This window comes from Ranitomeya variabilis, chromosome 2 (genome assembly GCF_051348905.1).
Source record: "Ranitomeya variabilis isolate aRanVar5 chromosome 2, aRanVar5.hap1, whole genome shotgun sequence".
Taxonomy (NCBI): Eukaryota; Metazoa; Chordata; class Amphibia; order Anura; family Dendrobatidae; genus Ranitomeya; species Ranitomeya variabilis.
The window spans coordinates 248,929,248-248,943,110 of NC_135233.1; the positions used below are offsets into that span (position 1 = coordinate 248,929,248).

The following is a 13,863-nucleotide window of genomic DNA, read 5'->3' on the forward strand; positions in this document are numbered from 1 at the left end:
CAGTATGGCTCAAGTTTTTGACATTTTTGGTATCTTATTTATAGCACTTGTTGGTAAATGCGACGCATCATCTCATTAATTTCTTTGGATTAGTACTTGAACTGAGCAGTTCTCAATATAGTTTTGTGTTAATTAGTGTTCTAAAAGTTTGTTCATAGCTTGATTTTTGCACTAACTTTATGTTGTTGTCTGTTTTCCAGTGAAAAGCATGAACTCATCAAGAAGAAGTTGTCTTAACGATCCAGACTCATTCTGTTACATTTGTGGTGAATGCACACTGCCAAAACATAGAAGAAACATAACAGACTCCGTAAAAAAAGTGTATTTTGCCTATTTTGGGGTTATGCTTGGGGACCAAGACAAGTTTTGGGCACCACACATAGTGTGCAAAGCATGTATCGAATTATTACGAAAATGGAGCAAAGGACAAAGAAAAAGCTTCAAATTTGGTGTTCCAATGGTGTGGAGAGAGCCAAAAAATCATCATGATGACTGTTATTTATGGTAAACACAGGTACAGGCACATCTTCACAATGAGGGACAGGCCTTCTTGCAGATTCCATGTTACTCCCATTTTCGTTTCTTATGCTTATTGAATCCTTGCACTTGCACTGCACAGAAATAACAGTCATCATGATGATTTTTTGGCTCTCTCCACACCATTGGAACACCAAATTTGAAGCTTTTTCTTTGTCCTTTGCTCCATTTTCGTAATAATTCGATACATGCTTTGCACACTATGTGTGGTGCCCAAAACTTGTCTTGGTCCCCAAGCATAACCCCAAAATAGGCAAAATACCCTTTTTTTACGAAGTCTGTTATGTTTCTTCTATGTTTTGGCAGTGTGTATTCACCACAAATGTAACAGAATGAGTCTGGATCGTTAAGACAACTTCTTCTTGATGAGTTCATGCTTTTCACTGGAAAACAGACAACAACATAAAGTTAGTGCAAAAATCAAGCTATGAACAAACTTTTAGAACACTAATTAACACAAAACTATATTGAGAACTGCTCAGTTCAAGTACTAATCCAAAGAAATTAATGAGATGATGCGTCGCATTTACCAACAAGTGCTATAAATAAGATACCAAAAATGTCAAAAACTTGAGCCAATCTGGCAAAACTGATAGCATATTCAGAAACAGCACCCCAAAAATACCCTAAATTCGATGAAATATCTTTGGCACCAAAAATGCTGTTGACCAGTGTAATCATCAACATTAACAGAAATAAACACTTGAAATACATCACTCTGTGTGTAATGACTGTATATAATGAGTTTCACTTTTTGTATTAAAGAACTGAAATAAATTAACTTTTTGATGATATTCTACTTTAGCGGAAGCACTAATCAAATTTTTTTTTTTGTCGGACATCTGATTGGGGTGCCCTGTGTATCAGACATGTATTTTGACTACTTTCAGTAAACTCATGCACTATATCCTCTTTAGCGTTTAGTGCTGCCCCCCAGGAAATAATGACGATGGTGTTGACATTTGCAACTCTAGAAATTGCTTTAAAGTAAAAGCTGAGGCGTATAACATTATTTTTAAAGACCTTACTGGGGTAACCGATCTTTTAGACATAGTAAAGTAGGAAATGGTTAAAGAAGTCACGAATGTCCAAAAATTCACTTTTTAGTTGTAGTGTAGTTACGGTTTTCTTTGTTCTTCTTTTTTTTTTTTTTTTTTTTTTTCCTTGCAGAAATTTCTACTACAGGAATTTTTTCCCTAATCTATATAGGGCTTTTGATGGCAGTACATGGAGCGAGCACGATCTGCAGAGCCAGTACTGTCAATCATCAGTGAAGAAGGCGGAGACATGCAAAACCAGTGGGCGGGTGCACAAAGCCTCTTGGCCACACCCAGGGTGCACTGAGTTCCCTAATTAGTGTTTAATGATTATAAAAAAACGTTTGTGCTTGACTCGCTGCCTCTGCTCTACAGAAAATGACGGTGACATTTGAATTTTTTATTTTCCATATCGGCAGTAATGTGCTGCTTATAGCGGCATGCCACGTGGCCTCTCTGGGGCTCGCGTATTCGGGAACCTGGTGCTGATTATTTTACCCCCCCATTTAATTCCCAACTTCTCAATTTCAAAGGTATCTGCGTCCATCTGAAACGGAGGCATTGCTTCTCTTCTGCTGCCTATTCTTTTTAATATGCAAATTGCCTCTTCAGAGAAAAAGAGGATTTGAGCTCTATTACGCCACCTGTTGGATGGATACTTAATAAACATCATGTTTTACAAATGGCGAGCATCACTTTATCTCTTTACGTGGCCATGAGGTGTCGCTTCCCGTTCCATCACTTGGCCTGTGTGTATGAGTCTGGGCACACACAGCAGTCACAGTTATCTCAGTAGATTGCGCCTGATGGCAGAGGATTAGTCCACACGGTGCACAGGGAGCAGCAGTCTATCGGCGAAATGCAGCTAGATGGGGCATCATACTGTGGGTGGGGAGCGACTGAGGGGATACTGTTTGTGGTTGTGATGTATGCCCTTTCTTGACTGCGTCATGACTCTTACTCCACCAATTTTTAGAGATGTGGACGGGGCTCAGTAAGGACTTTTTCTACTGGGTCCCATGATTTTATGTACAGCCCTGCATGCGCACGTGTGTGTATATAAATATGTACTTCAAGAATAGGAGGTAGCACACCATTCAGAGTGTAAAAAAAAAATAAATAAAAAAATTCTCACTCAAGAACCAAAACGTTGCCATGACCGGCCATTATACAGGATTTTTTTTTTCACTCTGAATGGTGTGCTACCTCCAATTCTTGAATTATATTGAAGGATATACGTATATCCCTGACAGCAGATAACACAAGATCCACTATTCACAATAGGTGATGTTACAGCTCACCTCCTCCTCCTGTACAATGACTGATAACACCTCTATATACAGTAGATAACACAGGATCCACCATTCACAATAGGGGATGTCACAGCTCACCCCCACCTCCTGTACAATGACTGATAACACCTCTATATACAGTAGATAACACAGGATCCACCATTCACAATAGGTGATGTCACAGCTCACCCCCACCTCCTGTACAATGACTGATAACACATCTATATACAGCAGATAACACAGGATCCACCATTCACAAAAGGTGATGTCACAGCTCACCTCCTCCTCCTCCTGTACAATGACTTTTCCCAGATTAGAGCATGCCTATTTTATACTGCTATGCAAACAAATCGGGTCTGTGCTGGTCTACTGCCACTAGTCTTCGTGTGCCCAAGCAGAACTTGCTAGTCTAAGGCCCCTTTCACACATCAGTCTTTTGCCTTCAGTCTCAATCCGGCGAATTTTGAAGAAAACGGATCCGGCTAATGTTGCCACCAGATCCGTTTTTTTTTTCTCATAGACTTGTATTAGCGACGGACGGCCTCACATTTCATCTGTCGTTCGCCGGATCCGTCGAAAATTGTTTGTCTGGCGGCCGGAAACAACGGACAAAGTAACGTTTTTTTTTTTTTGTCTGTCGAAAAAACGGACTGCGATGGATCAGTCGCTGTCCATCGTTTGCTGGAATGGAAGCCTGTGGCGCCGGATCCGTGGAATGATGGAATCCGGCAACGGATTCTGTTTTTTTAGTATCCAATTAGCTGGATCAGCTAGTCTGATCTGGCGAAAAAATGAATCTGTCGCATCAGTTTTTCACAATCTGCGACGGATCCGTTTTTTTTTCAACATTCGACGGATTGTGACTGATGGCAAAAAACTGATGTGTAAAAGCAGCCTTATTTTTTTACTTTTTTTTTTTCAACACAACCTGATTTTTCACTTTTGGGGCTGCAGCTGTAATGTTGAGACTTTACTATCCAGACCAGACAATCCTCTGAATATAAGCACTTCCGCATAAGACGTCTCTCTCCGGTCCTCATAGTTTGTTACATTGTGTCAGTTTGTGTCACGGCTTCTTATCTCAGAGAGAACGGCTTATGCTGCCGACATTGGTAGCAGAGTGTCCGCTGTGAAAATCTTTATATCTGTACTTTGTTGGGTTTTTTAGTCTCTCTGGATACATCTCAAGATCTCGGCAAACAGAGATCTTGAGATGGGTTAGGGGGGTGAAAGTTGCTGAACTTTTCATTAGGCTGGGGTCACACAAGGGTATACAAAACATCGGTCCCATTCTCATCCAGAAAAGTGGAACAATTTTTGTTCTCACTTTTCATCCATATGCTGCTCGTATAAAATCTGTGTTTTTTTTTTTTTTTTTTTTACTCAGCCGTTATTAATCGTTTGGAAATGATGCTACAGAATTGTAATCGTAAATACAACCTGGAATGTCACTTTTTTTTTTTTCGTTTGCTTTTGGAGGGTTTGCATCAGTTCATGTCTAGAACATGTCTACTGCTGTGAACATTTGGTTTAATTTTTATTGTACAGCAAACAACAAATAGGACAAAATAACTGAAAACCTCAGTGTGCATAACTATTCACCCCCCTAGTGTCAGCGCTTTGTAGATCCTCCTTTGGTGGGAATTACAGTTGTACGATGCTTTGGATAAGTCTCGATGAGCTTTCCGTATCTTGCCTGGGATTTTTGCCCATTCCTCAAGGCAAAACTGCTCCAGGTCCTTCAAGTTAGATGGTTTCCTCTGGTGGACAGCAATATTCAAGTCTGACCATAGATTCTCAATTGGACTAAGGTCTGTGCATTGACTAAGGCTACTTTCACACTAGCGTCGTGCACTGCACGTCGCTATGCATCGTTTTGTAGAAAAAACGCATCCTGCAAAAGTGCTTGCAGGATGTGTTTTTTTCTCCATTGACTTGCATTAGCGACGCATTGCCACACGTCGCAACCGTCGTGCGATGGTTGCGTCGGTCCGTCGCCACCAAAAAACGTTGCATGTAACGTTTTTTGGTGCGTCGTGTCCGCCATTTCCGACCGCGCATGCGTTGCCGGAATTCTGCCCCCTCCTCCCCGCACCTCACAATGGGGCAGCGGATGCATTGAAAAACAGCATCCGCTGCCCCCGTTGTGCGGCGCTTCCACAGTATGCGTCGGTGCGCCGCAACGTCACATTGCGACGTGCAGTGCACGACGCTAATGTGAAAGTAGCCTAAGCCACTCCAAAATATTTACACGTTTCCCCTTAACCACACAAGTGTTGCTTTAGTAGTAAACTCTTCGTCATTGTCTTGTTGGAAGGTGAACCTCCTTCCCAGTTTCAACTGATAGACTTAAACAGGTTTTGCTCAAGAATATTCCTTTATTTCGCACCATCCATCTCTCCCTCGACTCGGACCATTTTCCCTGTCCCTACTGCCGAAAAACATTCCCACATCATGATGCTGCCATGTTTCACTGTAGGAATGGTGTTCTTGGAGTGATGAGCTGTGTTGGTTTGACACCAGACAGCATTTACCTTGGTGGCAAAAAAGACCAATTTTTATTTAATCCGACCACATCACCTTCCTCCATACATTGGGGAAGTCTCCCACATGTCTTTTGGAAAGCTCAAAACAAGCCTTACAAAAATTGTAAATAAAGGCTTTTTTTTCTGTCCATTCTTCCATAAATGCCACCTCTATGCAGCATACGGCTTATTGTCTTATGGACAGATACTCCAATCTCTGCTTGGGATCTCTGCAGCTCCTTCAGAGTTACCTTTGTTCTCTGTGCTGCCTCTCTGGTTTAATGTCCTCCCTGCCCAGGCTCAGAGTTTTAGTGGCGGCCCTCTCTTGGCAGGTTTGTCGTGGTACCAGAGATTGGGATATTTTTCTGTAACCTAATACTGACCAGTACTTCTCAACAACTTTGTCCCTGACTTGTTTGGAGATCTCCTTGGACTTCATGGTGTTTGGTCAGTGATGTCTCTTGTTAATGGTGTTACAGCCTCTCTGGCCTTTCAGAAAAGATAAAGGGCATATACTGACAGGCATGTGACACTTAGATTGTACACAGGGGGACTTCCTGTCACTAAATATGTGACATATGAAGGGAATTGCTGCGACCAGAAATCTTTAGGGGCTCTGTAGCAAAAGGGGTGAATACATATACACATGCCCATTTTTAGTTATTTGATCCCATATATTTAATTTATGCCTATATTTTTCTCACTTCACCATCTTAGACTATTTAGTTCTGACGAATTATACACAAATCACATTACAAAAATATTCAAACACAGGTTATAATGTAGCAAAATAGGTAAAAAGCCAAGAAACTCAGGACACGTAGTTTTTCAACACACAAGTGTACAGGACAGTTCAAGTTCATCATATTGTAACACGCAGTATTGGGCATAACACTTCTCTTTTTTTTCTTAAAACAGTACTTTTTTTTTTTTTTTTTAGCCGTTCTTCCCGGACTATCCCTACTCTCACTGATCCTGTCAGCCCCAGGGATTCCCAGTTTAGTTGCGCAGTACACCCGAGATCCTTTACCCCGCCACATTCAGTTCCACGTCCATCTTCCTCTGTATGCCATGGGATGAGATGTTCATCATAGCACCTGTATAGAGCTTTGAGCTCTGGATATTGCAGGAATGTCCACAGCAGATTTTATAAGGCCTTGCCCTGCCCAGAACATTAGATTCTCTCTTTTGCTATCAGCCCATGGCACCTTGAACTTGACCCTGTCACCTTAGTGAACAAACTCCCTATCTGACTAACTAAAAGGAACTATCTCCTTTTTACTTAGATTTTCCCCTCCCACTATGGGCTAGTCCCGAACTTTAACTATATCTCTCTATAGCTGGGCAGATCTTTCACAAACACTATGCATTAGTTTTCTGTACATTAAGTATATTACACTTCTTATCAATGTCTGTCATACCCTATAGTCACTACTATACTGGGTTATTAAAACACACAAGATTAATGCATATTGCTTGTTTTGGGGAGTGGGGGTGTTTTCAGTCCATGTGGAAAATTGTAGGTTGTGCACTGAAACGTTGCCTACAACTGTTGTGTGTGTAGTCTGCCGTGCACAGACGGAAAACGCGCTCGTCTCATCCAACCCCTATGTGGCTTTTATTTTTCTGCAGTTTCCAAAGTGCTTGGTTTTTAAGGAAATTTTTTTCAACAGCCATAAACTCTTCTTTGTTCTTAATTTTTTTTTTCAAGTGATAAAAAACATTTTTTCCTTTACAAACATTTGTGATGGTAATTTTAAGTGCCATAGAGAAGCCAATGGAGGGGGGAAGGAAAAAATAACATACCCAGAACATGCTGGATAGAAAAAAAGTTGCCATGAGTGGAATTTCTGAGTTTTTTTTGCTGTGTTGATGTCCAGAGCTGTTTCTCCAATTTTTTACTCCACTGCCCCCTACTGGAGTGAGAATTGTGAAACTGCAATTTAGATATTTAACCTAAATGGCTAATTAATTACAATAACTTTCCTACTCCTTTTTTTTACAATTGGTGTGAGCAGCATGAAAGCTCGGAAAGTTGCAATTTGTGCAGAAAAACATGCCTTTCTGATGCCTATAAAATGGTGCAAAAACCCTTATGAATAACCCCCTTTGTATGCAGGGTGTTCCATATTTCATTTTAGGGATCGGTCAGACTGGCGTATAACTCGGACGTGTGCTATGTGATCGGATAGCACTTGCCCCAATGCTTTACTATGGAGCTGTCCTGCCTAGCATTTATTTTTTAATGTCGAGTTGGCATGAGAAAAAAAGTTGCTGCATGCTGCGATTGGCAGCGTATATTGGACGGCAGGCACCCATACAAGTCTCTGGGTGCATGCAGTACATCAGACTGCACTCGGATGTCATCCAAGTGCAGTGCGATTACTGCGAATGCTGGCAATGGAAGAGATGGATAAATGACTTTGTCTCCTCCGCACCAGTGCTGCCATTCTCTGATGCCAGAGGATCGGATCGCGCCCAAGTGTCATTAGCTTATCGCTTCCAATGTCTCCACATCAGATCCCACACACTAATGTAACCTCTGACTTTAGGCTGGGGCTTCATAGCGATTCTGGCTGCAACAATGGTGGCACGGTCAGAGAACACCGTGTAGCCCCCAAGCCTTAATGTGACCTCTGGGCGTAAGTCTTGTAAGGGGAGAACAAAAAAACATGAAAACTGTGGTGTCTGCACAAAGCTGTGTGACACGGGCATTAGGGCTTTCCACACGGGGTGGAGACGCAGCAGATTTGTTGAGCAGATTTGCAAGTGGAACATTTTGTAAAGAAGCAACATTGTAGATGAGATTTTGGCCATGTTCACACAGTGCGTTTTTTACCGCGGAAACGCGGCGGTTTTGCCGCTGCGGTTCCGCAGCTGTTTTCCATGCAGGGTACAGTACACTGTACCCTATGGAAAACAGGACACACTGTGCACATGGTCCGGAAATTTAAAAAAAAAAGCCGTGCGGAATAGCTCCCGGAAAAAAGAAGGAGCATGTCAATTCTTCGTCCTGAACCGCAGCGGTTCTGCACCCATAGACCTCCATTGTGAGGTCAAAATCGCAGTAAAACACGCAGATCAAAAATATATCTGCGTGTTTTACTGCGGTTTGATGTGCAGAACCGCTGCTGCAGGAAGTGCGGGGGAGCGGGCGGAAGTGCGTGGGCGTAAGTCCGTGGGCGGCGTGTGTGGTCCCGACTGTGTCACGAAGAGACTGTCATCATGGAGGAATACCGTCGCATGGGGATCGATGTCGGGCGTCTGATTGATTTGGTAAGTCTGTGTGTCCGTCCCCATGCGACGATATGCCTCTATTGTGCTAAGTCGCCGTATCGGACTACTACTCCCATCCGGTATTAGGATGGGAGAGTTGTCCCTGTGTCCGGCGACTTAGCACAATACTAAAGTTCACACCAAACACAAACACACAATACACAAACATGACACACAGTACAGTACATACAACACATAACATAGAGTATATACTCACCATACACCACACTTGTAGGCGAAGCCCTCGATCCTCCAGGAAAAAATCACAAAATAAAAAATCAAATCCATACTCCCTGTCCGCAGAATCCATAAAACGAGTGTCCCACGCCGATCGGCTGCTCTCCGGCGATACACTGACAGGAGCGAAGCTCCTAGCAGTGTATCGCGTACTGTCCCGGAGCTCAATGGCGCCGGCGTCTCGGTTAACGGCAGTACAGCTGCGTTGAACTTTCCCACGCAGCACTGCCGTTAAGCGAGAGAGCCGGGGTCAATGACCGCCGGTAAACTCGCTCGCGCATGCGCAGTGACACACCGACAGGAACTATGGCTCCTGTCAGTGTGTTGCTGCAGCCGTGGAGAGCAGACATATCTCTGGATGTGTCTGTTCTCCATGGAAGATCTTCGTGGGACCCTCGATGGATTTCTGCGGACAGGGCCAGGGAGTATGAATTTGTTTTTTTATTTTGCGTCTTTTTCAGGTCGAGGGTCTTCAGGACGGATTGAGCGTACAATAAAATATGGTCAAAAAGTGTGTGTCTTTATTTCATTAAAATATTTTTTTTCTAGTGTTTGTGTTTTTTTTTTTAACCCTTTCATTGGATTAATAATGGATAGGCGTCTTATTGACGCCTCTCCATTATTAACCGGGCTTAATGCCACCTTACAATAGCAAGGTGGCATTAACCCCTCATTACCCCATATCCCACCGCTACACGGGAGTGGGAAGAGAGTGGCCAAGTGCCAGAATAGGCGCATCTTCCAGATGTGCCTTTTCTGGGGTGGCTGGGGGCAGATGTTTGTAGCCAGGGGGGGCCAATAACCATGGACCCTCTTCTGGCTATTAATATCTGCCCTCAGTCACTGGCTTTACCATTCTGGCGGAGAAAATTGCGCGGGAGCCCACGCCAATTTTTTCCGCCATTTAACCCTTTAATAGGATTAATAATGGATAGGCGTCTTATTAACGCCTCTCCATTATTAACCGGGATTAATGCCACCTTACAATAGGAAAAATACGTGCAAATGAAAGACGTGGCACTTAAATACGGGGTACGTGGCACTTAAATACGTGGCACTTGTACGTGATACGTGGCACTTAAATACGTGATACGTGTCACTTATACGTGATACGTGTCACTTATACGTGATACGTGGCACATGGCACTTATACGTGGCACTTAAATACGTGGCACGTGGCACTTAAATACGTGGCACTTAAATACGTGGCACGTGGCACTTATACGTGGCACTTAAATACGTGGCACGTGGCACTTTTTTACGTGGCACTTAAATACGTGGCACGTGGCACTTAAATACGTGGCACGTGGCACTTATACGTGGCACTTAAATACGTGGCACGTGGCACTTAAATACGTGGCACTTAAATACGTGGCACGTGGCACTTAAATACGTGGCACTTATACGTGGCACTTAAATACGTGGCACGTGGCACTTAAATACGTGGCACGTGGCACTTAAATACGTGGCACTTAAATACGTGGCACGTGGCACTTAAATACGTGGCACTTAAATACGTGGCACGTGGCACTTAAATACGTGGCACTTATACGTGGCACTTAAATACGTGGCACTTAAATACGTGGCACGTGGCACTTAAATACGTGGCACGTGGCACTTAAATACGTGGCACGTGGCACTTAAATACGTGGCACGTGGCACTTAAATACGTGGCACTTAAATACGTGGCACGTGGCACTTAAATACGTGGCACGTGGCACTTTTTTACGTGGCACTTAAATACGTGGCACTTAAATACGTGGCACGTGGCACTTAAATACGTGGCACTTAAATACGTGGCACGTGGCACTTAAATACGTGGCACGTGGCACTTAAATACGTGGCACTTAAATACGTGGCACGTGGCACTTAAATACGTGGCACTTAAATACGTGGCACGTGGCACTTAAATACGTGGCACTTATACGTGGCACTTAAATACGTGGCACGTGGCACTTAAATACGTGGCACGTGGCACTTAAATACGTGGCACGTGGCACTTAAATACGTGGCACGTGGCACTTAAATACGTGGCACGTGGCACTTAAATACGTGGCACGTGGCACTTTTTTACGTGGCACTTAAATACGTGGCACTTATACGTGGCACTTAAATACGTGGCTTGTGTTCAGTTATTAGGGGTTACTTTGAAATATTTCCAGCAATTGTTTAACATTACTTGGTCGCGCTATAGATTATGAGATGACACTATTGTATTTATTGTAGGTTCGGGATTATCCGGCCTTGTGGGACCCAGCTGATGAATCCTACAAGGATAAATATTTCCGGGACCTAGCCTGGACTAAAATAGTACGAGACCTTATCCCAGATTGGGACAAGTATCCAGGGAGTACACAGCAGCAAATTGGTAATTTTATTTAAATTTATTTAGTAAACCTTGAGTATATTAAAAATATAATTTGTTTAGATCTCACAAAAAATGTTGTTGTATTTTTTAACCTTTTTTTGGTAGATAACGACGTGAGGAAACGTTGGCGCTCAATCAGAGACCGTTTCACGAAGTTCCTGAACGAATGTTCTAAGAGTGGCTCTTCGCCAAGCAGAAGAAAATTTCCCTTTAGCGAAGAGCTGCAGTTTCTTGTGTCCAGTAGGACATTGAGAAAGTAAGTTAAAATCCACTCCACATGATTATTTAAATATAATATGTTGTGCGAAAAATTGATGTTTTTTTTTTCTCCAACAGGACGGAAGGAAACATGTCGGTGGCTGATCTGGAGGACAGCGACAAAGAGGATGGAGCAGGCAGTTCCTCTGGAGTGGGAGGGACCATCTCTACCTCCACTCCCACAGCTTCTGCTGAATCAGCATCCACTTCAGCAGCTGCTGCATCAACATCTAGTTCAGCAGCTGCTGAAGCATCTGATTCCGCAGAAGCTGTGAGAGTGGAGAAGAGAGCTGTCTATCCGGTGGCAGCAGAGAAAAAAAAAAAAAAACAAAGAAAAACCAAGATGACCAAACTGTCCAAATAGCTTGCGACACGTTAGATCTATTAAAAAAATCAAGTTCTGATGACCACTGCGACTCCTTCGCAATAACTGTGGCTAGAAAAACACGCTCCCTGCCACCGGATAGACAATCTCTTTTCATGTCCATGGTCCAGATGTCCCTCACTGCTCTGGAGGACCCTGCTCCGATATCTCCATACAATGAAGTTCTGATGGGGGTGTTGGGACTTTTCAGGCCCCGACACCGAACACCGGAAACCCCAGCTTCCAGACCCCAGTATTTGGCCCACAGCCAAGTTACTTCGGGAGATAGAGGAAGTTCGCAGCATATGGGGGGAGCACCATATCAATCAGAGGGATCAAATGTCCTCTACACTCCAGAATATACTTTTCTGAATTGAACGTGGGCAAAAGTTTTCAGTGGCACCGAGTTTTTTTTTGTTTGCTTTTTAGCTCCAGTTGCCGGTTGCCTTTGAAAGGGGCTTTTTTTGATTTTTTTCTAATTGCAAAATCTTTTGTAAATATTGCAAAGAATTTGTGTTCTTTTAAATATATTATATTTCACACATAATATTCTCGTCTTTATTACAATGCGGTCAAGGCCGCTATCCTGGGTTTATGGGCTATCAATTAGTGGTTTATGTGTTGATGTGTTAACAATTGTATACGTCATACTGCTATTATTTTCATAAAACACCAAAATTTTTGTAGCCAAAAAAAACAAAAAAAAAACAAATTACACCCAAATAGATTTTTTATTGATATTACAACCAATTATTTAAAACTTTTTTTGGTAACATGAAACAAAAAAATTTTTTTTCAAACTTTTGTGTTGGTTGCTGGCGTTTCTCATTCTTCGGGATGTTGGCAAAACTGTTATCAGCGATGTCGGCAACATTTCTGGGGGGGTCAGTGTAGATGCATCCTTCTCTGCTGTTCAGGCTGCTCAACACCAGCACAGGAGTATTGCCAGTGCACGGCACCTTCTGGACTCATGAAGTAGTCAGTGAAGGATTCTCTCACACGCACACCCGAGTTGGACGGCCTGCCCAGACCCCCGTTGACCACTGGATTAAATACTGCCTGCTGGTACTCCACATCTACGTCAGTGTTGTACTCACGAGCATAGTTGTGGAGTACACAGCAAGCCTTTATCACAGCATCAACGGTGTCTGTGTCCAACTGAATGGCAGTGTGAAAGATCCTCCACTGACTAGTCATGATCCCAAAGGTGCATTCCACATATCTGCGTGCACGACTCAGCCGATAATTAAAAATCCTCCGTCGGGCATCCAGTCCCCTTCGTGGGTATGGGCGCAGCAGGGTTGTCGTTAAGGGAAACGCCTCATCCGATACCATCACAAAGGGCACTGGATGTGTGGAACCCGGCAAAGGTCTTGGGGCTGGGAGCGTGCCGCCATCTCGAAGAATTTGCATCCCAATCTGTGACGTTCGCAACACCCGAGAATCCCCAGTACTACCATAGGCACCAACATCAATGGCAACAAATTTGTAATGGGCATCAGCCACCGCCATCAGGACCACTGAAAAATACTTCTTATAATTAAAGAAGCGTGATCCTGATCGTGGTGGCTGCTGAACCCGAACATGTTTACCATCGACTGCACCTATGCAGTTTGGGAAATTGGCCACAGACTGAAAGCCTGCTGCAACCTGCAGCCAAGTCTCCTCGGTTGGGGAAGGCATCACTATAGGTTGCAACTTCTGCCAGATGACGGTACATGTACACCTCACAATGTTAGAGATGGTAGATTTACCAACTCTAAATTGGAGGTGCAGTGATGTATAGCTCTCTCCTGTGGCCAAAAATCTGCAAAGAAACAAAAAAGAAAATTAGAAATGTCACACAAAAAGGTAATTACAACATGTCACAAGTAAAGCCGCTATAATATGCGTCCAGCACCATTCAATAATGATGGCATTAACACCCAGCACAACACAAAGGGTGTAAAAAATTTAAATAGAAAGCCTG

General features: G+C 43.3%; 1 protein-coding gene across 1 annotated transcript; it reads left to right on the top strand.

The window, feature by feature from the left end:
* The first annotated feature begins 8,630 nt into the window (after positions 1-8,630).
* On the top strand, positions 8,631-12,284 carry LOC143805315 (uncharacterized). The gene is made up of 4 exons (XM_077284507.1): positions 8,631-8,667; positions 11,131-11,272; positions 11,378-11,528; positions 11,609-12,284. The coding sequence occupies exons 1-4, from the start codon at positions 8,635-8,637 to the stop codon at positions 11,892-11,894; spliced, it is 612 nt and encodes a 203-aa protein (XP_077140622.1). The 5' UTR covers positions 8,631-8,634; the 3' UTR covers positions 11,895-12,284.
* The last annotated feature ends 1,579 nt before the right edge of the window (positions 12,285-13,863 follow it).